The 27,450-nt window shown below is 44.9% G+C and overlaps 1 protein-coding gene across 3 annotated transcripts in view; it reads left to right on the top strand.

Annotated features, from left to right (window-relative positions):
- Positions 1-27,450, top strand: part of LOC146862015 (broad substrate specificity ATP-binding cassette transporter ABCG2-like) — a 667,466-nt gene that overhangs the window by 313,431 nt on the left and 326,585 nt on the right. For all 3 annotated transcript variants that reach the window (XM_085641173.1, XM_085641175.1, XM_085641174.1), the window contains one exon: positions 59-156. In XM_085641173.1, the coding sequence (XP_085497299.1) occupies positions 106-156 (51 nt within the window). In that variant the 5' untranslated portion in view covers positions 59-105. The remainder of the gene's footprint in view (positions 1-58; positions 157-27,450) is intronic.

Genomic DNA, 27,450 nt, shown 5'->3' with positions numbered 1-27,450 from the left:
TGTGTGATTGGCAGGGCCTGAATCAATTGGAAATGACTGTTTACTTTTTTCTTTATAGTGACATCAAAAACGGTCCAGCCTTACTAGGAAAGAATTGACAAAAACATGCCTGAGCTGAGTGTCAAGTATGAAGCCTGCAACACAGACGATTCCACAGTAAGTTGTTTCCATGAAGTGTATCACAGTTAATGACCAGCATTGGCAAAGCCAATAGGTTTTGCCTATGAGTGAGCTTTTGGCTTTGGCAATGGAGTGGAGTGGAGTGGTGAACTGCAGGGCCGGTGATTCGTTGAGAGAAGGACGTTAAAGAACAAGCATTGGCAAAGCCAATAGGCCTCCAATATGCAAGGGCTATTGACTTTGCCAATGTGTTTTGGCCTTGTTGTACACCAATGTGGCTTATGTTCTGCATGGCTAAAAGTTAGTGGCATAGAGGAAAGTGGCTTGGAGTGTCGTAGAGTGGGATGGAGAATAGTGGAGTAGAGGGTTGTGGGGCGGCATAGAGTGTTGTGTATTGGAGTGGCATATAGTGGAGTCGCGTGTAGTGGTGTAGAGTGGAGTGCACTGGAGTTTAGTGCATTGGCTTAGAGTGTTACAGAGTATAGTAGCATAGACTGCAGAGGCATAAAATTCTGAGGCGTACAATGCAGTGTAGTAGAGTACAGTGGCATAGATTAGAGTGTTGCATAGTACAGTGCAGTGGCATAGATTGGAGAGGTGCAGAGTAGAGTGGCAAAGAGTGCAATGGCGTAGAGTGGTCCAGAGTAGAGTTGAGTGATGCAGAGTAGAGTGGTGTAGGGTGGAGTGCTGTAGGAGTGCATTGGCATAGTATACAGTAGTGCAGGGTAGATTGGCATAGAGTGCAGTGTTGCAGAATAAAGTGTTGTGGAGTGCAGTGGTGTAGAGTAGGATAGAGTGCATTGGTGTAGAGTGGTGTTGAGTAGAGTGGCATAGAATGCAGTGGCATTGAGTACAGTGGTGCTGTGGCATAGAGTGCAGTGACGTAGAGTGCAGTGCGGCAGAGTAGGGTGCAGTGCAGTGATGTGATGTGGCATGGTGTGGCGTAGAGTAAAGTGGACTGGTGTAGAGTACATTGGCGTAGAGTATTGCAGAGTATAATGACGTAGATTGCAGCGGCATAGAATTCAGCACTGTTCAATGCAGTGTTGTAGAATGTAGTGGCGTAGATTACAGTGGTGCATAGTAGAGTGGAGTGGTGCAGAGGTGGAGTGGTGCAGAGTAGAGTGGCATGGAGTAGAGTGGCGCGGAGTGATGCAGAGTTCAGTGGTGTAAAGTGCAGTGATGCAGAGTAGAGTGATTTGCCACATAGTGCAGTGGTGTAAAGTGCAGTGATGCAGAGTAGAGTGATTTGCCACATAGTGCAGTGTTGCAGTGTCAGAGTACAGTGGAGTACAGTAGTGTGGCATACAGAGCAGTGACGTAGAGTACAGCGGCACAGAGTTGAGTGCCGTTGTGCGAGAGTGCAGTGGTTTAGAGTGGAGTGGCGTAGAGTGCAGTGACATAGAGTAGATTGTTTCAGAGTAGAGTGAAGAGGTGTAAAGTGGAGTGGTGCCTGGTACAGTGCCGACCCTAACGTGTAATGATGTAGAATAAAGTTGTATAGAGTGCAATGGCATGTAGTGCATAGTAGATTGAAGTGGTGTACAGTGGATTGGCATAGAGTGCAGGGGTGTAGAGTTGAATGCTACAGAGTAAAGTGCATTGAATAGAGTGTATTGGCACGATGGCAGTGTTGAAGAGTGGTGTAGAGTGAAGTGGTGTAGAGTGGAGTTTTGCCGAGTAGATTGGAGTGGCCTAGACTGGAATGGTGTAGAGTGCAGGCATAGAGTAGAGAGGCGTAGTGTGAAGTGGCATAGAGTGGAGCAGAGTGTAGTGCCTTGGCGTGGTGCAGAAAGAATGCAGTGGCATGGAGTGGTGCATAGTACAGTGGAGTGTCATAGAGTGGAGTATTCATGGTTTGGTAGCACACTGCCATTTGAGACAACAAACTTTCAATTGAACTGACCATTACATTTGTACAGACAGACTGTTTTACTAATAAAACTATACAGCTCACAAAGGATAATGTGTGAAAATGGCATCACCTAGTGTAATCATTTGTTTTGATCATATTAAAGTTTTTGTTTCCAACACAATTCAGAATTAACACAAAATGTGCTTCATTTGAGCGTTCCTTATTATGATATATTCTGAAATACTTTCACAATTTGTTTAAATGTTGTTGTGTGCTAGAGAAAACCCTTTCAAACCCCAAGTATCCAGCAAGACTGTCATATAAATCCTCTCACTATGAAGTCAGAGAAAGAAAAGTAAACACCAAGCTCTCTCGGAAGACAGAGCTTGACATTTGACCTCTGTCTTTGAATGCACAGCAAATTCGACCTAAAAAGTGCTATGATGTAGCCTGCGCTGTCCACGTCATAGGGCCTTTTGATTTCCTTCTGTCAGTTTGGAGGGGGGAGAAGAAACTGCATACAGAGAAAGAGCTACAGAGTGTGCTATCTATTCGTTTTACATAAATATAGATGAGTCTGAAGGGGGCTGAGTATGGCTTCCTTTTGCAAAAACAGTACTACGTCTTTATGCCAGTGCATTGCCTTGGGCAGCTTATACACATGATTAATAAAAAAAAAGTTGGTGGCTCCCGTATTTCAAGGTACAGAGAGTAAAACGTAAACCATGGACGTGATGCATTCTGCCAGTGGAAAAATACATGCACGGATAGAGCGTTGGTTGGCTGAAGTCCTCCTAGCTGTTAAACTCTATCAGTATCCTGGCCAGCAGCACAATAATAAGCACAAGAAATGTGTACCACAGAAGAGCCAGAGTGCAGACGCGCGGCACGGTCTGTAGTAACCCAACACCAGACACACGAGGAGCTCACCATCTGGTGAAGGCAACCTACCCTTCAGCAGGCTTTGTTCGGAGATAAGAAAGACGTAGCTCGTGTTTTAGGACCTGTTGTGACACACGGTGCTTGAGTGTAACTGGCTGGTTTAAAAAATATATATATATCACCCGCCGAGAATATTTGTGTGATGTGTGTCTCTAAAGGTCTATTACAGTGGAGTGCCTCTTGGCATGTACCTTGGGGATCCGAGTTTACCATCGACGAGTGTGCGGCACTTCAATAAATTAATAAGAAGGAAGTGGCTGCATTGCATCTGCTGTCTGTCGTTGTTCACACCACAGACGGTCAGAACAAGCATTTCCGTTGCAATAGGTCTCACATTTGCGAGATTTTGAGCTATTGGCATTGTAAATGACGATTCCTTTTATTTATGTGTTTAAAAAACCTGCAATTATAAAAGGCATTGTCATTTATCCCAATAGGTCAACGTTTTGAAAAAGCAAGACCTATTGCATTGCAAATGCTTGTTACGTGTATTGGTGGCAAAGAAAGCGGGCGCCCGTGTTAATGTGAAAGCGGGCGCCCATGTTAATGTGAAAGCGGGCGCCCATGTTGTTAATCTGAAAGTGGGCACCGTGCTGAAAACGTAAAGTGCTGTGTCCGGGGCAGGACGGAGATGAGGGGCAATGAGCCACGGGCGCCATTAGTGAGTTCGCGTTAATTTCGGTAGCCAAGTATGACAAAAGAATTGAGTGGCTGCCGGTGCCTCGCGCACATAATAAAAGCGTTACAGGATAGTCGTGTCTGCAGAAGGATAGAAATAATTAAAGAAAATAGTGCTCACGGACTATATAAACATACCATGGAACCACACAAGTAAAAAGTCCAGCCCTCATGGGATGTTACCAATGCAGACAAGGCGTTACTAAGGAGGGGCTAACAAGCCTATTAATGAATCAGAAGCAACCATTTAGAAAGGACAGCAACAGGAGCTAATTGAAAAGATGGGCGGAGAGTGGGCGGAGCTTCAAGTCTATTCCTGAGTACAGCATGCCTCGCAGAGCAGCGCATGGCACAACCTAACAAGCATTTGCAATGCAATAGGTCTCGCATTAACGCGAGTTTGAGCTATTGACATTGCAAATAACAATGCCTTTTATTTTGTTTTCTTTTTAAAAACATAAATAAAAGGCATTGTTATTTACAATGTCAGTAGCTCAAACTCGCGTAACTGCGAGACCTATTGCATTGCAAATGCTTGTTATTGTAGGCCTCTCTAGGAAGTGTCAAACCCAATTACTTCTAGTGCCAACACTCTGCAGTTTTCGCATACAGTGCTTGCTACTTTCGGCCCGCCCCTCCTTCACCCTTACAGAGGGAGGAAATGCGCCTTAATAGCTTATTCTTATGGGGCACGAGGGGGCAGGAGGCTCGGTGAGTTAAGCGCTCGCCACTGGCGTCTGCAGTTACTTGCATTCTATGAGGTTGAATCCCCTCCGAGCCTGTTTGGCCTCCATTCCTACCCAGGTCGGGGACTTCAGTGCCATTACACTGGCTAATTGTAACACACTGCTTCTCACAGCTCTTACAGTTGGCAACACAAACTATGAAGCGCTGTATAAAGCCAAGCTCTTATTATTAATGGTCAGTGTGCGCCTGCTAGAACTGTTCTCCTGGGCAAGGCCTCCATGTGGCACCACAACTCGCCTGCAATAGGAAACACTACTCAATGGTAATCATTTATTACAGTTCATTTGTGCTGGCACACGGACTGCCCCCAGTCCCGGCAGACAAGGTGAAAGGCCGCTCACAGAGTAGAGTTACAAAGGTTGTTCAAACACTGAAAGGGAGACACGTTTCAGTTCACTTCTGACATTTTTTAATTCTTTGATCTGATACCGAGGCATTTATGGAAGTTGGTTTATGTATTGCACCTCTGGAGTTCACTACAGAAAGAAGGACTCCATCTGCAGGCTACTACATATTGGAACCAGGGCCCCTCGTATTCTGTGGTAACGGGGGATCAAATTAGGCGACATTGTTGACTAAATTCTGGTGCAAGCTCGTGGCTGTGACCCAGCTTTCGTGATCTGAAGCAGGTTCTGATAATACCTTTTATTAAATGGCAACGCAGCCGTCCAGGTTTGGAGCGAAACCCCGTCAGAGCCAACCCGGGCAAACGTGTCCTTGACGGAACATCTGCATCCGATACTGCCGATCAGTTTCTTCAGTTCGGCCCACGGAAAGAGAGCTGAGTTGGTGAGTTTCACAATGACCCACCGTGGCAGGAAAACGAAACAATCTGCTGGAACAACGCAGTGCTATCTTTCGTCGGACAAACGACGGTGGAAAGTCTTTGATCCGTGCTGCACGCACCAGCGCTACTCAAAATGGATGTTAAATAAACAAGCCCGGCGGAGCGTGGCGCGCACGCGCGCGCTTGGGGGCGGGGGAGCGGACCCTTTGAAGTGCTCCCAAAAGGCGGATTGCATGGCGGCACGATGTGCGTGATTGTGCGCGTGCTAGCCATGCAATCCGCTTTTTGGGAGCACTTTTCAAATCCGCTTTCTATAGTCTCGCTTTGCGATCGCTTACGCGATAGCAAGGTCGAGACCTAAAAACGGCTTTGCCAGTTATCCACTAGCCTCTGATTTACTCGCATGTGCAAATGTGACAGACATATTGCATGCTGATGCCTCCAAATATCCTAATCTCATTCCTGTGATTAGTTTTTGTACCGTCAGGGTATGTAGTGTTGCGGCTAGAGCTGTGGATGTTAGAACCGGGTAACTAGGTTCAAATCTCGGCTTTTCTGCAACATCCTGTGGTTCCGTGCAAATCAGTTAATTAGCTTGTGCTTAAAACAGTTTTGTATGGGGAACTGATTTTCTTCTGAAGCACTATAATTCTTTCAGGCCAGGTTCGCACTATAAAAATCTGCAACAAAAAAAAGCATTGTCAGAAGAAACGGAGGCAGGTGGGAGGGAAAGGAGGGATGGGTAAAAGCAAAACAGGATGGGGTGGGAGTGATAAAAGCAAAAAGGATGGGGGGGGGGAGGATAAAATAAATAGTTCCAGAATCACAGCCTAAAAGTGCAGGGAAACGAATAAAATAAAATGTATCTGTGCTTGGGCCGTGCGCCACAGAAAGTAAAGGAAGTGACGCATGGCAAACGCTACCCAATTATAAGACAGCAAAGAAGAGTGGCAATGATGCCAACGAATGGTAAGCAATGAGTGGGTTCCAAACCCATATTTTAATACAAAAGTCTCGCAAGCAAGAACGCATGTGCTGGCCCATGATCACTCAGGCTCAACCTAAAAAATAACAGTCCATCTTCAGTTCTTTCTGGTGGATACTCCATCTAACCGCAGATTCCTCACCTTCTGAATATCCCTGGGCGCTAGACTGGATCTAGAACATTTTCAAAGCAGTTCTCCTGTGCTGGTAGGGGGAACCATGTGATTCTACATCAATGCCATTCCACTCCGGAAGTGATGTGCAAAGCCACATGTAAGTGCCATCCATGCGTGCTTACATCAGTTACTTTTTAGAACTATTCCGTATCCTCAGACGCATAGCGTAGGACTAATTGAAAGAGCTAGTGTGCAGATTCCTATGATGGGATCTTCTAGAGGGGAGAGACCATACCACAGAACAGGGAAGTGGGAGGACAGTGAGGAATCTGCTGTTAGATAGAGTATCCACCAGAAAAGAGTGTTACAGAAGGTAAGTAACTTGTTGATAGATACTTATAACTGCAGATTTCTCACCTTATAAAAAGATTCCAAAGCGGGGCCTCCCAATGGTGGTGGGTCTGTGGAATGGCAAAGAGTAAAAAAATTCATGCAGGACAGAGTGGGTAAAATGCCCACCTCGACCGACCCGGATGCCCCAGCAGCAGTGCTTCTTGAACATGTGCTCTGATGCCCATGTAACTGCCTGGCAGATATAAAGGACTGGTACTCCTTGTGACAATGAAGTGATAGCAGCCTTGACCAGGGTTGGATTGGGATCACAACTCAGCCCAGGCACACCAAAAACAGTGGCCCACATTTGCATATTGCCTTTCCGCAAAACACTGCTTCAGCAACATTTTATGAAAAGAAAGGGAGTCGGAGGCATGTTTTATTAACTTCACTTAGATAAAAAAAAATGCACAGATTAGTTCACACTGCTGAGCCACACATGAATGCAAGTGAGACCACTTCTGCTGAGGCCCCCTGCCCCTGCTCAATCCGCATACGTTAATGGGCTGGCCCAGCGAGAGAAAGGGAGTGATAACTCCGCCTATCTGCCTCTAAAAAGGACACTCAGGCACCCACTGGGCTGCTGGCGGCATCCTTCCAGCACAGACAGCCCCTAGGCTGCCCAAAAAAGCAGCCCACAGCTAGAACTCGGCTACCGGCCCTTCGGCCATTTCCTGAGTACCAATTTCACCCTGGCCTTGACTACAGTTGAGTAAGCTCGTAGGCCTTCTGGGTGTTGAGTTGTAGCTAGTGCATAGCAGATCTAAATGCAAAGGACGTCTATTGAGAAATGGTCCATTTCTGTACCTCTTCACCCTTCTTTGCCCAGAGAAACCCCACAAAGAGCAGAATGTCCACTCCATGTTCTTTGGTGCAACCAGTGTGAACGGTGAGTGCTCTCTTGGGGTCCAAAGGATGGAGTGGAGCTAAGAAGGTCGGTAGCGCGATGGCTTGACTGACGTGAAAAGGTGTCACAACTTCGTTAGGAATGATGATCAAGTCCTAAGCAGCAGTTTGTCTGGGAAAAAGATGGCATAAGGAGGTTGGAATGAAAGGGCCCGAAGTTCGCTCACTCGGCATGCGAATGTTATTGTCACCAGGAAGATCATTTTTAAGGTGAGCAGACAAAACAAGCAGTGCATTAATTCGAAAGGAGTGCACATTAGAAAGGTGAGGACTAAATTCAAGTCCCCCTGTGCCATCACAAAAGGGTGTTGATGGAAATTTATGTTGCAAACCTTTTATAAAACTCATCGCAACTGGGGATTTGAACAATGACAGGTGGCCTGGCAATTGTAAAAAGTCTGAAAGAGCCAACAGGTAACCTTTTACTGTGCCCAGGGCAACGCATTGCTGGGTTGCAAATAATAAACATCTGACAGTTTGGCCTACACCAGAGCGAACTGCAGGGCACCACCCCATGCCACAAACTTGTCTGAACACCCTATATATAGATTTTGGGAAAGGGCACATGAAAATAACACAACTACTTCAGTTCAATCGCCACGTATGGAGGTGCAGATTGCACAGGCTAGGGTGCACAACCCAACCCTGCTGCTGTGACAGGAGGTTCTTCCTCAGTGGAAGTCGCTTGATTGGAGGACAGATGCCCAACCGTTCTGAAAGTCAAACTCTTCTGGCTCAATCCAGTGGCACTAAGCAGACACGGCCGGCACAGGTAAGAGAGGTGTGGCGGGATGGGGGTGAGTCGACAAATGACGGGATAGGTCAAATAAAATAAAGAACAGAAATAAAAACACTTACCTTGCCCTCCCCGAGTCGGAGATGTGGCAAGCACAAGGTAAGTGGTTTTATTTATTTTTTAATTTTATTTTACCTATCCAGTCGTGTTGACTCCCCCCCACACCCCGCCCGCAGCTCTTACCTGTGCTGGCCACTCCTGCCACTAGGATGACCAGGACCACATCATTCCTGATCTTATTAAGGATTTGGGTCAGGAGAGGTTGATGGTGGCAAAGCTGGTTTCTCCCCACTGTTGGAAGATGCCCTGTGTCACTTCTGCCCTGTTTGTTGCAATACCACTTGGCGGTGGTGTCTGCAACCTGACATGAAACAAACCTGCACCACCTGTCCCTTGACTGTGGGCAGGAAGGCTTTCAATGGCAAGCAAATCACCCGCAACTTCAGCAGGTTGATGAGGAGACACGTCTTTGCCAGACACCAGAGTCCTCTGATCTCCAAATTTCCAAGATGACCTCAGCAGCCCAGTAGTAACACATGCATCATCGTCAACTCTGGTTGGGGCTGGTAAGAGCAATCTGCCTCTGATCTAATTGCAGACGAGCTGCCATCACTGCTGGTCTTTGGCAGTCTCCTCCGATACCTTGAGGGAATCTGACACGCTCCTCTGGTTCTGGGCCCACTGAGACTTTAAGTCTCACTGCAACGCTTCTATGTCCATCTGGCATGGTTGGCAAGCTGAATGCAGGAGGCAAACTGGCCAAGAAGCCTAAGAGCCATCCTCCCTAAAATCCAGGAGATAGGTTGAAACATCGAGATAATAATCTGAATGTCCTGGACTCCTTGGTCCGAAGGAAAGGATGGAAAGTGCACCATATCCAGGATGCTTCAGTGAAAGGGAGCCTTTGTGAAGGAGTCGTGACTTTGGCTGGTTGATTGAGAAACGCAGGAATGCCAAGGTTTGTCGTTGTCTGGAGCTGGTCCGCAACTGACTATGGTGAGCCCTTCTTCAGCCGCCATTTGCCCAAGTAGGGGAAGACTGACACCCCGGACTTCTCAGATGGGTAGCGGTCCACCGCCATCACAGGTGAGGCCAAAAGGGACCACAGCAAACTGAAAATGCTTCGGATCCGTATCGGAAGTCACTGAAAGAAAGAAACTCACGTCAGCTTGCGTGGGTGGCTTTTACATTTGACTCTGCATGTTACTTCCAGAGTGGAATGGCCTCAACTCAGAGTCGCACAGCACCACATACTGCCATGCAGGACCATTGCTTTGATTTTTTTTTTTTTTATCCAATCTGGCATCTAGGGATATTCACAAGTTGAGGAATTTGCAGTCAGGAGTATCCAGGAGAAAAAACGACGTGGAAAGAAGATATGAGTCATAGTGTGACTATTGGGCCAGACTGGGGAATATCTGAGTAGCTGTATCCTTCACTTGAGAACAAAAGGCATGTGGTGTGTCTTAAGTTGAGATGAGGCCTTGACCTAAACTTACTTTCCCCAAAGAAACATTATTGTGAAAAAAAACAGAAAAGCTAGAACCAAAATTCTTGTGTGAAATGGTAGTCTCAACAATTGGATAAACATATGTCTACAAATTATGCGACTGGGAGTCTTAATTGACGTTAAGGAGATGCCATGTTATGGCCAAGAGGAACATTTATTATTCTCTTGGAGAACAGAGAGAGACACCATGCTAAAAAACAGTGGGCCCGATTCACAGAACTAACTTAAGACAAAATCCTAAACTTACTACCATTTTGGTATTCACAGAAGGCACTTACTCATTTTGGTATTCACAGAAGGCACTTACTCATTTCGGTATTCACAGAAGTTAGGACTCCTAACTTTAGGACTCCTAAATGCCTTCTGTGAATACCGAAAGTCTTAAAATTAGGATTTTTCTCCGTTTAGTAGTAGTATAGTTAGGACTCCTAACTTTAGGACTCCTAAATGCCTTCTGTGAATACCGAAAGTCTTAAAATTAGGATTTTTCTCAATTTAGTAGTCCATTTAGGAGTCCTAAAGTTAGGAGTCCTAACTATACTACTACTAAACTGAGAAAAATCCTAATTTTAAGACTTTCGGTATTCACAGAAGGCATTTAGGAGTCCTAAAGTTAGGAGTCCTAAACTTAGGACTACTAAATTGAGAAAAATCCTAATTTTAAGACTTTCGGTATTCACAGAAGGCATTTAGGAGTCCTAAAGTTAGGACTCCTAACTTCTGTGAATACCGAAATGAGTAAGTGCCTTCTGTGAATACCAAAATGGTAGTGAGTTTAGGATTTTGTCTTAAGTTAGTTCTGTGAATCGGGCCCTGTGTGTTTAGTGAAAAACACCGTGGTAATGAGCCCTTCTAATGGGCCATCAGTAACGTGTTCTGTCACTGACTGGGAGTAGGTGTCAAAGTGGGGGAGGGCTGCACCTAACCCTAAAAATCTTCCTACCCACCTGCCCATTTCTGATAAGGAATCACACTATGGATACTTTGAGTTTTAGGAAGACTGCCAATGGAAAATTGGCAATTGTGTATTTGATTCCATTTCTAAAAGGGATAACTGAACATAACTGCAATGTTTGACCTGTGAAATATGTTCCTAGCTATGAATTGTACAGAATATTTGTGAAAAATGTGCTTGATATTCTGATTGGCAGACACAATTCTCTTTTTTATATGCTAGGCGGCGCAGCATTACAGTTTGAAGAACATTGATTGACAGTTACCTTAATGGTGATGATAATGTCTAACATAAAATAACCTCTGTGTACATTAGCTAAAACTGATGTAAGTTTGTTAAAATTAATCCATCAGAGTATGATAAGTGTGAAAAATAAAAATTGCCCAAGTCAACAAAATTTGCCCAGTCACGATTTTTCTGAAACACGAACCCGCACAAGGAAATGTAATGGTCTCTTGAGTAAGTCTTACCCACATAGTGCTATGAATGATAAAGAAACAGAGCTGTACTATCCACCCACATGGAACTGACCCACTACTTTTGCACAGATAAGAGGATGTGACCAGAGCCTAATCAACTCAAATGCAGCTGAATTCTGTGCAGAATGACGTTTTCCTACCAGTTAGAGAATGAAACAGTTCCTAGAAGAATAGGTAGTCTCTTTTTGACAAACTAAGGATGTAATAAAAGATGTAAGTAATTGGTTGAGGAGGGTGGAAGCCCCACTTAGGCAACAATCAAAATATGGTAGTATGGAAGAAAATCTGGCAGGCATAACCTAGAGGCAATGTCTAAAGTATTTATGCCCATTAACGATAATGGGGCAACCCAGTAACCCTCAGAACCTGGGCGTAATAGTGTATGCAAGAACAATGGTTCTGTCGGGGAATGAACGAAATAACTTAATATGTGCTGAATACACTTTTTCAATTATCAAGGACACACACAAAACCAAAGAAACAGGACAGAATCCAAGTCACTTGATAGAATGATATTAATTAATGTATCTAGAGCACCAGAATATTTACAGGGTAAACCAACCAAAAAACACATTCATAGTGAAACAATTGGTGAAACAGTGATAATTTGCACAAAACACATCACATATAACGAATATGTACAATGGACAATACATAAACATAATCAACAAACAGGGTCCTATTAACAATGCATAAGCCACTTTAGGGTTCAATTTTCTTGCTGCATAAGTGGATTTGCATGAGACACATAGGACATGTAACGTCGACGTTTCGACCCAAAGAAAGTGTGCCAATTAGTACGCATCAAAGAGGGTCTTCATCAGGACAAGCGAGGTTGGGGACCTGTAAGCGCAAAGAGTTTGGTGTCAGGGCAGTGTGTGCGTCACATGTAAAGGGAATAATTAATTTCCCAAATACGGTCAATTAGCTCACCTGGGGAACCGACTTAATTATGAGGAAAAGGATTCCTGTTGTCTCTAATGCAGATGGCCAACATCAAATGTGAGAAAAATATTTAACTCCTGCAAGAAATTAAAGAGGAGGAGCTGTAGTAAGGACTCGACAGGCTGCGTGTAGAGATATTTAAAACATACCTGTTTACAAGCAAGAAGCACGTACCTGTGAGGCGGTGATATATGATTTAAAAGGGAAAGTGGTGCTGTCTCTACAATCGCCACGTACTGTGAACATAAAGGATAGGGGCGTTGTTGAGAAATTGAACAAGGTAATCATCACATAACAAGATGCCTTTGTATGCATCAACTTAATATAGAGAAAACTGTTACTGAAATATAAGGCAATCAAAGGCCCGTTGTCCTTAAATAAGATCTTGCCAACCGCAAGGCATATTAACCATCCAATGCACGGAGATATAAATTACTGGTTGTGCCGGGCGCGAAAGCGCGACATTAAACATATATGGTATTGCCGCATATTAGTGTCACTACGTTCTAGTAGACCAAAAAACCATATGCGAGTGAAATCAATTTGATTAAGGGTATCGTGTATTGTTATCATAACGTTCAAGAGGACCAAATGCGAGTAAAATCAATTTGATTAAAGGTATTGCCGTGTATTGTTATCTTAAGGTTCAAATGCGAGTAGAGTGACATTAATAGCAAGTCTTGTTTCGGTTACGGCTACTAAGGTTCAAGCGGTGAACGTGACGGCGGGACGCCGACTTACTTCAAGTCCGTGAATGGACAACTTGTTCCGTCAAAGGCTCAGCTGCAACTGACAGCGAGCGAACGCCAGAGCTGACTATATGACGTAGTGGAGCAGCCGTGGACGTGCGGCAGCCGGAATGAATCAGCAAAAAAGGGGGGAAGACCTGGGATGGATTTTTGAGAGGGCTCGCACGGAATACTTAAGAACAGAGAGAATCTGTGTGTTTTAAAGGAATAACAGAGGTATTATACACGCGAACATGTTCGATACGATTGCGGTGAATGCGGATGTGCTTCCAAAAACCCGGCTTGCCAGATATAGGAATTTACATGTTTCAGTGTTCACAAACATTGGCAGATATAGGAATTTACATGTTTCAGTGTTCACAAACATTTCATATATTACGAGCTAGGTGTGCAGACATTATGAATGGCATTAACCAACATAACATAACAATGATCATGGCATACGGCATATTGAGCCCTATATGTATAATAAGGTGGAAAACCAAAAACAATTTTTTTAAAAAAACCTACAGAACACTAAAGTTACAGATATTATACACATAAATATCACAATTAAAGCCAAATCCACATCTCACGTAAATAATGCTGGCATAAGGCACAAATGTTTACGCTGAAAAAAGGGGAAACATACTCAGGACAAGATTACTAGATGAATACCCAGTAATCCATCTACTAGAGAATCTTCAAACAGATCAACAATGAAGTTTAGAGTTTGCTCATTTGTAAGTAAGTCTCCTCATGCTCATTCAAACCGGAGTTAGTGGCATCAAGGAGATGGATCCAACGACACTCCTTATAATTAAGAGAAGTGCCCATGTTACCATCCCTTCTGTGTAGTGTAACTTTCTCAAGCACCCACCACTCTAGATCCTGGTGTGTGTGTCTTGTGTTAGTGTAGTGTTCAACGAGTGGAGCCCCAAGGGATTTACATTTGATCCTACTCTGATGTTGTTGGATCCTATTTTTGACTTTTTGTGTGGTTTGGCCTACATATATCAATCTGCACGGACATCTAATGGCATAAATTACATTTTGGCTGTTGCAGTTTGAAAAGTGGTTAAGAGAGTAGGTCTTTCCCAAGTGATCGAAACTAATTCCAACCATGGTGTTTGGACAGACCTTGCAATGACCACACTTGTGATGTCCTTGGATTTGTGGTAGTTGTAGCAGAGATCTTATGTTGGGTGTGGGTGGGGGTTCAAGGTACGAGGATACCACAAAGTCCTTAACGTTTTTAGCACGTTTAAACGCAAACATGGGGGCTTCGGAATAACCAATCTCTGGTCCCACCAAATTCCAATATTTCTTAATGACTTTGTTGATCTCATTACTTCTGGTGTTAAATGTTGTAACACAAATTAATCGCTCAATTTCTTCGTTTTTGGGTTGCACTTCAAGAAGCGTTTCTCTAGGCCTGTACCAGGCCCTTTTGCGTGATCTGTTCAGCAGTCCCTTTGGGTATCCTCTTTCTCTCAGTTTGGCAATGAGTATGTCGGTTTCCTTAAAGTAGTCATTTCTTCTTGAACAGTTGCGTCTCAACCTTAAAAATTGTCCGTACGGAAGATTATCCCTTAAGTTTCTGGGGTGATGAGAATTATATTGTAACAAGGTGTTGCGGTCTGTGGGCTTCTTGTATAGAGACATCAGAATAATACCTTCTTCCACTTGCAAAGTCAGGTCTAAAAAAGGTATTGATTCATTGTTATGTGTCATGGTGAATTGAATGTTTTGATTTCGTGAGTTCAACCATTCAGCAAAGGCTATTAGTTGGGCTTCTGTCCCAGTCCAAAGCATGAGGACGTCGTCTATATATCTCTTCCACGCCGTGATGTTGTCAATGAAAGGGTTCAAAGCAGAGTAGATGGTACTGTCCTCAAAGTAATCCATATAAAGATTCGCTAGGCTCGGCGCGAATCCGGCCCCCATGGCTACTCCTCTACATTGAAAGTAGAACTCGTTGTGGAAGATAAAGTAATTTTTCTCCATCGCAATTTGTAATAGTTTTACAAGAAAGTCTGTGGGAACCCAGTGTGATCTTGGACGTGAATCTAAAACACTGCTCATAACTTCTATGGCCTCATTTTGTGGTATGCTGGTGTATAGTGAGCATACATCCAGAGTTGCAAACAATTGCAAGGAACGGTCAAATGGTTGGCCTTCAAAAAGTTGGATGGTGTGCGTAGTGTCCCTAATGAAAGATCTTGTTTCCAGAACAAACGGTTGTAAAAAACTATCGAGATATTGGTTCAAGGGTTCCAGGATGGAGCCACAGCCAGACACAATAGGTCTTCCGGGGGGTTTTGATAGGTTTTTGTGGACTTTAGGAATGGTGTAAATAGTCGGAATCCTTGGATCAGTTTTATTGAGGAATTTGCTCTCAGATTCCGCGAGGAATCCCTGTTCAACACCGTAAGATGTGAGATCACGGATGAGCTTCGCAATCTCCTTTGTAGGATCAGATGAGGTCTTTTTGTAACTGTCAGGACAACAGAGTTGAGAGTTGATCTCTTTTATGTAATCTTCTGTGTCTTGTACGACCACCGCTCCACCCTTATCCGCAGGCTTTATAACAATCGACCTGTTGTTGTTCAATGTGGATAGTGCAGTTCTTTCTTCTTTAGTGATATTATGCTTGATGTACTTGGTGTTGTTAAGTATTTCCATCACTTCAAACATCACTACTTTCTCATACGCCAAAATCTTATCATTCATTAAGTATGAGGCCGGCGTAAAAGTAGAAGGCGGACGGAATTCAGTTGCAGTTGTATTCTTTTTGTAGCTGTCATTTTTTGCAAAGAAGTATTTTAGGCGAATCTTCCTGAAGAATTGTTGCAATTCTAGTTTGATGTTAAAGGAGTTTGGAATGGAGGTGGGAACAAAAGACAAACCCCTAGCTAGAATGTCGTGTTCTGCTTTGTTCAGAGTGTATTTCGAGATGTTCAATATAGGGTCCTTAACATTCGTGCCAGACACAGTTGTTCCTTGAAGTACGGTTAGGCCTTCCGTATTAGAGATGTTGTCTAGTATAGGAATTACCACCGATAGGTCTGACGTCTGGTGCGGATCTCCCCGTGATTCTGTTGTGCTTGTGCTTGGAAGCGAACTCTGGAGTTGCTCCGTTGGTTCCCACGTGTTTGGTTCCATCGGGGCGGTCGCCCCCAATTCTGATCTCGACTTATCCAAGAGGGTTCCCCTAAAAAAGCCGAGTTGGCTGGTCCAAAATTGTCCTGGTATCTGGTGCGTGGTTGGTAAGATGGACCTTGTTGAAAGGATGGCTCAGGTGGTTGAAAGTTGGTGGCCTCTGTGTATGGGCGAGTATCCGAACTAGTACTTGCTCTTTCAGATTCGTTCTCTGAACCACTCCCGAAGGAAGAGTTTGAGAAGGTAGCGAATCGCCGGGAATATTGTCTGTTCCTATTGGTGTAATACCCCTGCGAGTCTTGAATATAGTAGTCGTCACTCGTATAGGGATATGTTGCCTTTTTATCATACGCTTTAATGTCCTTAGCTAGTTTCTCAAGTTTCTTACTTAATGTGATGGTGTTAAATTCGGATGTCGCCTTTTCTGCTCTTTCTAGAGCTTCTTTTGCGTTCTTCAAGCTTCTATCTTCCAAGATCTCTTTCTTTAGTCCCGTTATCTCTAGGATCAGTTTTTTCGCGTACTCAAGGGCGGTTTCCACCCCAAGCACCATCCAGTGGCGAGAACAGTTGTTTGCCACAAAACTAAACCCTTCGCGGAATTTTGGAAGATCAATGAAAATGGCTGGCTCATTACGAACCTGTAGTCCTTTTGGGATGATGTTGGCTTGTAGATATTTGGTTAACAAATGTCCATGTAGTCTTGTTCGGATCAATTTCTTCTCCAGTCTCTCCAGACGGGACAATTTATCATTGAGAGAGGTGTCTATGGGCGTTAGGCCAGTGCCCAAATAGTCAAATTCAGCTTGTTCTTGTATCAATTTATTTATATATTCCTCACTATAGGACAATGTTTCTTTCTCTGACATAGTCTTATTTTTGTTATGGAGAAATCACAACAAATGTGTAAAAGACCCTCGCAGGTAAAACCTGCACTGGATGACCATTAACGATAATGGGGCTGCCAAAACTCACCTGAAACCTGCTGGGCCACGCCACGCCATTACCGCCGACACCGCCAAGAGTCAAAGCGATCAACGAAGTGCACGCTATCTTCCGCGTCGCCGCCCCGGGACTGCATTTCCCGGCTGCCTCAGCGGCGGCGCGACGTAGTGACGCCAGGAGGCGCCATAAATTACTGGGAGACCGGCGGAGCGGGGGGGCTGCCAAAACTCACCTGAAACCTGCTGGGCCACGCCACGCCATTACCGCCGACACCGCCAAGAGTCAAAGCGGTCAACGAAGTGCACGCTATCTTCCGCGTCGCCGCCCCGGGACTGCATTTCCCGGCTGCCTCAGCGGCGGCGCGACGTAGTGACGCCAGGAGGCGCCATAAATTACTGGGAGACCGGCGGAGCGGGGGGGCTGCCAAAACTCACCTGAAACCTGCTGGGCCACGCCACGCCATTACCGCCGACACCGCCAAGAGTCAAAGCGATCAACGAAGTGCACGCTATCTTCCGCGTCGCCGCCCCGGGACTGCATTTCCCGGCTGCCTCAGCGGCGGCGCGACGTAGTGACGCCAGGAGGCGCCATAAATTACTGGGAGACCGGCGGAGCGGGGGGGCTGCCAAAACTCACCTGAAACCTGCTGGGCCACGCCACGCCATTACCGCCGACACCGCCAAGAGTCAAAGCGATCAACGAAGTGCACGCTATCTTCCGCGTCGCCGCCCCGGGACTGCATTTCCCGGCTGCCTCAGCGGCGGCGCGACGTAGTGACGCCAGGAGGCGCCATAAATTACTGGGAGACCGGCGGAGCGGGGGGGCTGCCAAAACTCACCTGAAACCTGCTGGGCCACGCCACGCCATTACCGCCGACACCGCCAAGAGTCAAAGCGATCAACGAAGTGCACGCTATCTTCCGCGTCGCCGCCCCGGGACTGCATTTCCCGGCTGCCTCAGCGGCGGCGCGACGTAGTGACGCCAGGAGGCGCCATAAATTACTGGGAGACCGGCGGAGCGGGGGGGCTGCCAAAACTCACCTGAAACCTGCTGGGCCACGCCACGCCATTACCGCCGACACCGCCAAGAGTCAAAGCGATCAACGAAGTGCACGCTATCTTCCGCGTCGCCGCCCCGGGACTGCATTTCCCGGCTGCCTCAGCGGCGGCGCGACGTAGTGACGCCAGGAGGCGCCATAAATTACTGGGAGACCGGCGGAGCGGGGGGGCTGCCAAAACTCACCTGAAACCTGCTGGGCCACGCCACGCCATTACCGCCGACACCGCCAAGAGTCAAAGCGATCAACGAAGTGCACGCTATCTTCCGCGTCGCTGCCCCGGGACTGCATTTCCCGGCTGCCTCAGCGGCGGCGCGACGTAGTGACGCCAGGAGGCGCCATAAATTACTGGGAGACCGGCGGAGCGGGGGGGCTGCCAAAACTCACCTGAAACCTGCTGGGCCATGCCACGCCATTACCGCCGACACCGCCAAGAGTCAAAGCGATCAACGAAGTGCACGCTATCTTCCGCGTCGCCGCCCCGGGACTGCATTTCCCGGCTGCCTCAGCGGCGGCGCGACGTAGTGACGCCAGGAGGCGCCATAAATTACTGGGAGACTCGCTTCGCGGGACGCTTCGCGGGACGCGCCGGGCTAAGCCCGGGCAAAGGGCGGGCCCTCTGTGGCCCTCCGTGGACCGACGAGACCGGCCCCGGCACAGCACCCTGCATAGACGCTGAGAACTAGGAATACATCCCATTGTAAGTTGAAATTACTCTTCTTTCTTTTATATTGCGGCAAATCGAGCATTTGATATATTTATCACTATGACTACAAGCATGCCGAGTCCATTTCCTGCCATGGCTGAGAGACTGGGAACTGTAAAGAATGGTACCTTGGATAATTATCTAATCAAGACTCCATTTACAGGGACAATCGAGTCTTCCCTAGTAGAGCGAAGGCTGGAACGCAGACGCTCTATTGAAATTATTAAAAGCAGGGCATTGCATGAGCACAATTCCACAGCTACCCCTGCAAATGATTGTACTCCTGTACCTGTCCTTGTCGATGATACTCTAAGTACAGAAGGTGTACCTTTCCTGTTGAGAGAATGTGTAGCATCCTGTACTTCCTCTACTGGAACAGCTACTATTGAATCGTCACTTGACCTACCCAGCTCTCCAGGAACTTTGAATATTGTGTCACCTATCTCCCATAAGTCTAAGAAACTTAAGAAAGCTGTCCAACCAGTAAGGCAATTTCCACCACCTGCTAAGAGGAGACGTAAAGGGATGGAACTTATAAAACAAAGGATGAGCCACACCGTCTTTGGGAAGAAGGCGACCCCCTCCAGTTCTAAAGTTAAATCTACTGTAACTACTAAGGACGTGCCAGGGTCAGACACTGTTCCCATACTAGCGCCGACCTCTGCACATATAGAGGTGGCACACAGCATCGAACATTGCCCTAAAGATGATGGGTCCAATATCGAAATCACTAGTAATCTTGTGGACACTTTCGAACTGATATTGCGTTCTTATACCTTAGCAATTGTAGAAAGGTTGGAAAAAATTGAGAACCGATTAGGGAAAATTGAAGCAGACCTTGATAGGAAGTCTTGTCCTTTACAATTAAAAGCTCAATCAGAACCCAATCAGGCCCAAGCACACTCATCCAGGGGAAATCCTGTTGTTACAGTTCGTCCACCATCAAGCGATAACGGGTTAGCCGTAAACATAGTTTCCACTAATCCGTCACTAGGCGACCTGTCCCCTGGTAGTAACTTAATAAAAGTGCCAGTCCCGATTTCTAATCCTACTGCGAGTAACAGTATTACCTACCAGCCAAATGTTCCTGTGTGTAACGCGTCAGTTACTACAACTTCCCATCTCACAATCCCTGAAAACAATATCACTAATGACACGGGTAATTGTTCAGATGGGTTACAGAGACTTGAGGAGGGAGGCCGGAGGCAGATCCAAGGAAATCAGCCTAGGGGTCCCCTACCGGATCTCCCACCTGAGGCTGTCCCCTATGTAGTGATTTTAACGGGGGTTCCTGAGCTTTCAGTAAATAAGATAGAAGGTTTCTCCCAATTAAAGAATAAAATAGTACATTGGCTGGCACTACATAGGCCGATCACTAGCAACATTAATGGCGAAATAATTCATGTACGCCGGCTCCAATGGTTGGGGGGTAGACCTAAAGATATTAGGGGGGATGTGGTTGTGATAAACTTTAGAGACCGAAATGCAGTACGTCATGTCCTGAGCTGGCCAGGGGCCAACCCAGGTAGCTGCATTACTCCACGTCCCCTGACCTATTTCTATCCACGATCTTCTGTATTTTCCCACCAGACTAGGGCCAACATACTACCTAATATTAAATTTCCCGATGTGTCTAATTTCAGGAACTCAGCTATAACGTCAGAAGACCTTGAGTGGAATATGGTACCTACTAGGCCAGGTTTCCTTGTACATAGGAGCTGGGATCACTCAGTACCTTTCACCCCACTGGAGGTTTCTAACCGGTTCAACATTCTTAGTGGTTTGGATACTTGTGATTGAAGTTTACAGCCACCCGGGGAGGAGCCAGTGGGTATGGCTGAGACTTTGGATAGGGTTTCACCCACTGATTTAAGTATACCCGATAGAGGTTTCATTCCGGCTGGTGTTACTATCAATGTATCAATTAACCTTGCTCGTAGCATAAAACTAACTACTCAAGGAGACCGCTTAAATGACACACTTAATTATGGTCTAAATAATCACGAGATTTATGCTGGGGCTACAGGCTCTTCCATGCTAAGCAACCCCCAAGATAAATTATGCTATGCTGATCATTCGGGAGAGGGTAACGGAAATAAGTCCTGTGAAAAGTGGAATATCAACGGCACAGGAGTTTCTGTAACTGTCCCAAATGACACAATTTGTAATGTGGAGAGTCAGTTTCTAGTTTCATGGAATGTGGCTGGTTTAAAAAACAAGTTGACCTCCAGTGACTGGGTTATTTTTATTGATAATTTCATGATAGTAAACATGCAAGAAACTTGGGCCTTAGAACCCCAACATAGAACTGGGTATCTCCACTTTGCAATACCTGCAACGAAAACAAACAGAGGGAGACCCAAGGGGGGACTGACTACCTGGGTTAAACAGGATGATGGTTTTATTATTTCACAACTTGAAATTGATTCAAGGGATATCCTGGCGGTTAAGCTGAAATCTTCACTGTTTGGCGAGCTCATTATTTTTAATGTATATGCCAGAGGAAAGCCAGGAGGGAAGCCTTCAGAAGTTGTAACGACACTGGGACACTATGTTAATATTTGGAAGGGACGGGCTAATATGCTAATTTGTGGTGATTTCAACTGCTCCTATGAGCCCCTGGATCAAACTGACCTGGAGCTTACGGAGGCAGAGGATGTCTGCTGGCAGATTCCCAGTCTTAGCCTCGCCCCTATCAAACGGTGGACCCAGGCCGCCCTACAACTCAAGACTTTTAGTCTTGAGTATGGTTTGAGAGCAGTGAATGGCAGGACCCGAGGTGACAAGCAGGGCAACCCTACTTTTAATAATGGATTGTGTACCAGTAGAATAGATTATATACTGGCTAATCTTGAATTTTGGTCCAACATACTTGACATGATAGTTATAGAACGTATTGAAAGTGACCATAACCCTTTAAGCCTTGAGCTGCAGTTATACAAAGGGCAGGGGTCAACACATGTAGATTCGATAGGCGATATCATCTTGACCAATGATACTCGGCGGCTTAGATGGGCAGAGTGTCTGTGCAAGCCTGAATTGATTAATAAAATGAATGAAATGGTAAATGAAGCTACCATTGAAATGCTGGGGCAGCTGGACTTTGAGGACTGCTGCAGTAAGGTAATTCACACTCATTCGACCCTTTTTCTTAAACTTAGCTCTTTTTTTAATATTCCCAGGAAAAAGCACCCTGGTAAGGGGAACAAAAAACAAGCATCATGGTATGATAAAAATTGTAGGCTCGCTTATAAATCCTTAGTTGATGCTGTGCGATCCACCGATAGGGAAGTTATAAGGGTGGCAAGGATCCACTACAAAAAGACGCAAAATGTGGCGAAAAAAACCTGGGACACTAAATATTGGGACGAATTATTGGAAGCCAGTCAGTCCAGAGATTCAACGGACTTCTGGCATCTTGTGAGGTGGGGCATGGGAAACCAAAAACCAGCCCCGGTTAACCATGTCCCACCAGAAAAATGGGTAAAGCACTTCAAATCCCAGTTTGCAAATACGAATAATGTCCCGCCACCCGTATTGGCTTCTCTTAGCCCCCTTCTGCCAGTTACTACATTAGTGTTCACCAAAAAAGATGTCGAATGTGCCCTCAATTTAATTCCTAAAGGTAGGGCTCCGGGCCTAGACAAAATCCCTGCAGACGTGTTCTTGCATAGTAGATCAGTCTGGGTCCCTTATATCGAATTATTGGCGAACACTCTGGCTAAAGGCACCATGGTGCCAGATCTATGGCGGGGAGCTGAAATCGTACCAATTTTTAAGAAGGGTGACCGAGCTGACCCGGGAAACTACAGGCCAATTAGCTTAATAGCCTGTATTCAAAAAGTGGTGGCCAGAATGGTCCTTCTCAGGGTACAGACCTGGATTGAGGAATCAGGAATTATGTCCACTTTACAGGCTGGTTTTCGACCCCTGACCAGCACGGTGGACCAAGTTTTTAGATTTTCCACAATATACTGGAAATGGGTGATTCTGGGGGGAGGCACATTGTATGCAGCCTTTGTTGATTTAAAGGCTGCCTTTGATTTAGTACCGAGAGACAGGCTGTGGAGAGCGCTCCGTGACCAGGGCATCCCACCCGAATTACTTGCAATTCTGATTACATTACATGAAAATAATTACGCGCAGGTTAGGTGGGGTAACCAGAGCCAAGTGACCGACAGCTTCCCAACTGAAAGGGGTGTCCGGCAAGGATGTGTGCTGGCACCCACATTATTTACATTGTATATAAATAAAGTTATTGAATACTACCAAGACTCTACAACCGATCCACCTAAACAGAATGGCATCCCCGTCCCCCTTCTGATGTTTGCCGATGACACCCTCTTATTGTCTAAAACACAGGAAGGGTTGCAGAAGGCAATAGTCTGCTTTGAAAAGTTTTGTAATGATTTCGGCCTTTCTGTTAATGTCTCCAAAACTAAATTTATGACAATGCATAGGCACCGGATTATCAAGGGCAGAGTTTTTATGAATGGGGAACTACTAGAGCAGACTGACAGCTTTAACTATCTGGGCATCACATTGGGCTCCAGGTTACAGTGGAAGCCACATGTGGCCCATCTAATCTCCAAACATGCGCAACTTTCAGGCGCATTGCTCAGAGAATTTAAGCTGTCAGCCACCAAACCCATAGCCCCAGTATTAAAAATCTACGACTCGAGAGTAAGATCTTCCATGCTGTATGGAGCTGAATTGTGGGGGATGTCTGATATAGCAGGCTTGCAAAAAGCACATAATAGGTTTCTTCGCTGTATCACAGGCCTCCCACAATCTACACCATTAATACCTCTTCGCATGGATTTGGGGTGTCAGAGTCTAGAAAATATTTGTAGATTTAGACCAATTGCTTATTGGAGAAGACTGTGGGTCACCCCTGAACTGAACCACTATGCGTTGGCACTTTTGGAGACGCGTAATATGGATACAGGGGAAAGAATTCCCTGGTTCAGAAAGGTAAAAATCCTTTTAAAGTCCTTAGGAATGGGGGATCTATGGGACAATCCACAGGGAACAATAATCCCCACCAAACAGGAGTTGAAAGAGGCCTACTGGACATATATATCTTTGGTGGAATTCCAGTCACATACAAATCCTTCACATACCAAGGTTTTTTTGGAGTTGAAACATTCGATCAGGTATGAGGAGTACTGGGATCTGATCACACTGCCTCAAGATAGGAAATTATATCACCAGTTCAGGGTAGGTACTCTTCCATTGAACACGATTACCTGCAAATGGGCATCTAATAAAAATGATCAAATGTGCCCTTTCTGCAAGATATTTCGAGAAACCATAGCACATATCTTGTTTATTTGCCCAGTATATAAGGCCCCCCGCCTAAGATGGATCAGAGCAGTTTGCATTCAGAAGGGTATCAAGACGGGGATCTCTGCACTAAGACTATTTCAATCCGATAGCTCTGAAATAATAGTGATTGCCATAGCTAAATTTTTGAAATGGATGTGGTTAATTAGAGCCGGGAAACTGAAAGCCCTTCAGCCGCCCTAAATGTAAACCAGTATAATGATGGAATTTTTTTTTATACTCTTTTAGTATTGTTTTTTTATGGAAAGCAGATATTTTTTTTTTTTTAACTGGTCGATTAGGAATACCACTTATGCAGTAAAACAAATCATGTTGCTCCTAGCATTAGTACCATGAATTCTATATGTACAGTCCAAAAAATTAGAACTGTCTAATGATGAAATGTTTTTTTAAATGTGTTTTTGTAAATATTGATGAGTTTTGTTTTTAAATTGTCTTTTATGACTTGAAGTCGAAATAAAGACTGTTTGATTGATAATGGGGCAACCCAGTAACCCTCAGAACCTGGGCGTAATAGTGTATGCAAGAACAATGGTTCTGTCGGGGAATAGCGAATCTTTATATGGATTACTTTGAGGACAGTACCATCTACTCTGCTTTGAACCCTTTCATTGACAACATCACGGCGTGGAAGAGATATATAGACGACGTCCTCATGCTTTGGACTGGGACAGAAGCCCAACTAATAGCCTTTGCTGAATGGTTGAACTCACGAAATCAAAACATTCAATTCACCATGACACATAACAATGAATCAATACCTTTTTTAGACCTGACTTTGCAAGTGGAAGAAGGTATTATTCTGATGTCTCTATACAAGAAGCCCACAGACCGCAACACCTTGTTACAATATAATTCTCATCACCCCAGAAACTTAAGGGATAATCTTCCGTACGGACAATTTTTAAGGTTGAGACGCAACTGTTCAAGAAGAAATGACTACTTTAAGGAAACCGACATACTCATTGCCAAACTGAGAGAAAGAGGATACCCAAAGGGACTGCTGAACAGATCACGCAAAAGGGCCTGGTACAGGCCTAGAGAAACGCTTCTTGAAGTGCAACCCAAAAACGAAGAAATTGAGCGATTAATTTGTGTTACAACATTTAACACCAGAAGTAATGAGATCAACAAAGTCATTAAGAAATATTGGAATTTGGTGGGACCAGAGATTGGTTATTCCGAAGCCCCCATGTTTGCGTTTAAACGTGCTAAAAACGTTAAGGACTTTGTGGTATCCTCGTACCTTGAACCCCCACCCACACCCAACATAAGATCTCTGCTACAACTACCACAAATCCAAGGACATCACAAGTGTGGTCATTGCAAGGTCTGTCCAAACACCATGGTTGGAATTAGTTTCGATCACTTGGGAAAGACCTACTCTCTTAACCACTTTTCAAACTGCAACAGCCAAAATGTAATTTATGCCATTAGATGTCCGTGCAGATTGATATATGTAGGCCAAACCACACAAAAAGTCAAAAATAGGATCCAACAACATCAGAGTAGGATCAAATGTAAATCCCTTGGGGCTCCACTCGTTGAACACTACACTAACACAAGACACACACACCAGGATCTAGAGTGGTGGGTGCTTGAGAAAGTTACACTACACAGAAGGGATGGTAACATGGGCACTTCTCCTAATTATAAGGAGTGTCGTTGGATCCATCTCCTTGATGCCACTAACTCCGGTTTGAATGAGCATGAGGAGACTTACTTACAAATGAGCAAACTCTAAACTTCATTGTTGATCTGTTTGAAGATTCTCTAGTAGATGGATTACTGGGTATTCATCTAGTAATCTTGTCCTGAGTATGTTTCCCCTTTTTTCAGCGTAAACATTTGTGCCTTATGCCAGCATTATTTACGTGAGATGTGGATTTGGCTTTAATTGTGATATTTATGTGTATAATATCTGTAACTTTAGTGTTCTGTAGGTTTTTTTAAAAAAAATTTTTTTGGTTTTCCACCTTATTATACATATAGGGCTCAATATGCCGTATGCCATGATCATTGTTATGTTATGTTGGTTAATGCCATTCATAATGTCTGCACACCTAGCTCGTAATATATGAAATGTTTGTGAACACTGAAACATGTAAATTCCTATATCTGCCAATGTTTGTGAACACTGAAACATGTAAATTCCTATATCTGGCAAGCCGGGTTTTTGGAAGCACATCCGCATTCACCGCAATCGTATCGAACATGTTCGCGTGTATAATACCTCTGTTATTCCTTTAAAACACACAGATTCTCTCTGTTCTTAAGTATTCCGTGCGAGCCCTCTCAAAAATCCATCCCAGGTCTTCCCCCCTTTTTTGCTGATTCATTCCGGCTGCCGCACGTCCACGGCTGCTCCACTACGTCATATAGTCAGCTCTGGCGTTCGCTCGCTGTCAGTTGCAGCTGAGCCTTTGACGGAACAAGTTGTCCATTCACGGACTTGAAGTAAGTCGGCGTCCCGCCGTCACGTTCACCGCTTGAACCTTAGTAGCCGTAACCGAAACAAGACTTGCTATTAATGTCACTCTACTCGCATTTGAACCTTAAGATAACAATACACGGCAATACCTTTAATCAAATTGATTTTACTCGCATTTGGTCCTCTTGAACGTTATGATAACAATACACGATACCCTTAATCAAATTGATTTCACTCGCATATGGTTTTTTGGTCTACTAGAACGTAGTGACACTAATATGCGGCAATACCATATATGTTTAATGTCGCGCTTTCGCGCCCGGCACAACCAGTAATTTATATCTCCGTGCATTGGATGGTTAATATGCCTTGCGGTTGGCAAGATCTTATTTAAGGACAACGGGCCTTTGATTGCCTTATATTTCAGTAACACTTTTCTCTATATTAAGTTGATGCATACAAAGGCATCTTGTTATGTGATGATTACCTTGTTCAATTTCTCAACAACGCCCCTATCCTTTATGTTCACAGTACGTGGCGATTGTAGAGACAGCACCACTTTCCCTTTTAAATCATATATCACCGCCTCACAGGTACGTGCTTCTTGCTTGTAAACAGGTATGTTTTAAATATCTCTACACGCAGCCTGTCGAGTCCTTACTACAGCTCCTCCTCTTTAATTTCTTGCAGGAGTTAAATATTTTTCTCACATTTGATGTTGGCCATCTGCATTAGAGACAACAGGAATCCTTTTCCTCATAATTAAGTCGGTTCCCCAGGTGAGCTAATTGACCGTATTTGGGAAATTAATTATTCCCTTTACATGTGACGCACACACTGCCCTGACACCAAACTCTTTGCGCTT

This window comes from Triturus cristatus, chromosome 2_2 (assembly GCF_964204655.1).
Source record: "Triturus cristatus chromosome 2_2, aTriCri1.1, whole genome shotgun sequence".
Classification (NCBI taxonomy): Eukaryota; Metazoa; Chordata; class Amphibia; order Caudata; family Salamandridae; genus Triturus; species Triturus cristatus.
The sequence above is the reverse complement of the archived record's forward strand: the minus strand, read 5'-3'. Positions and strand labels throughout refer to the sequence as shown.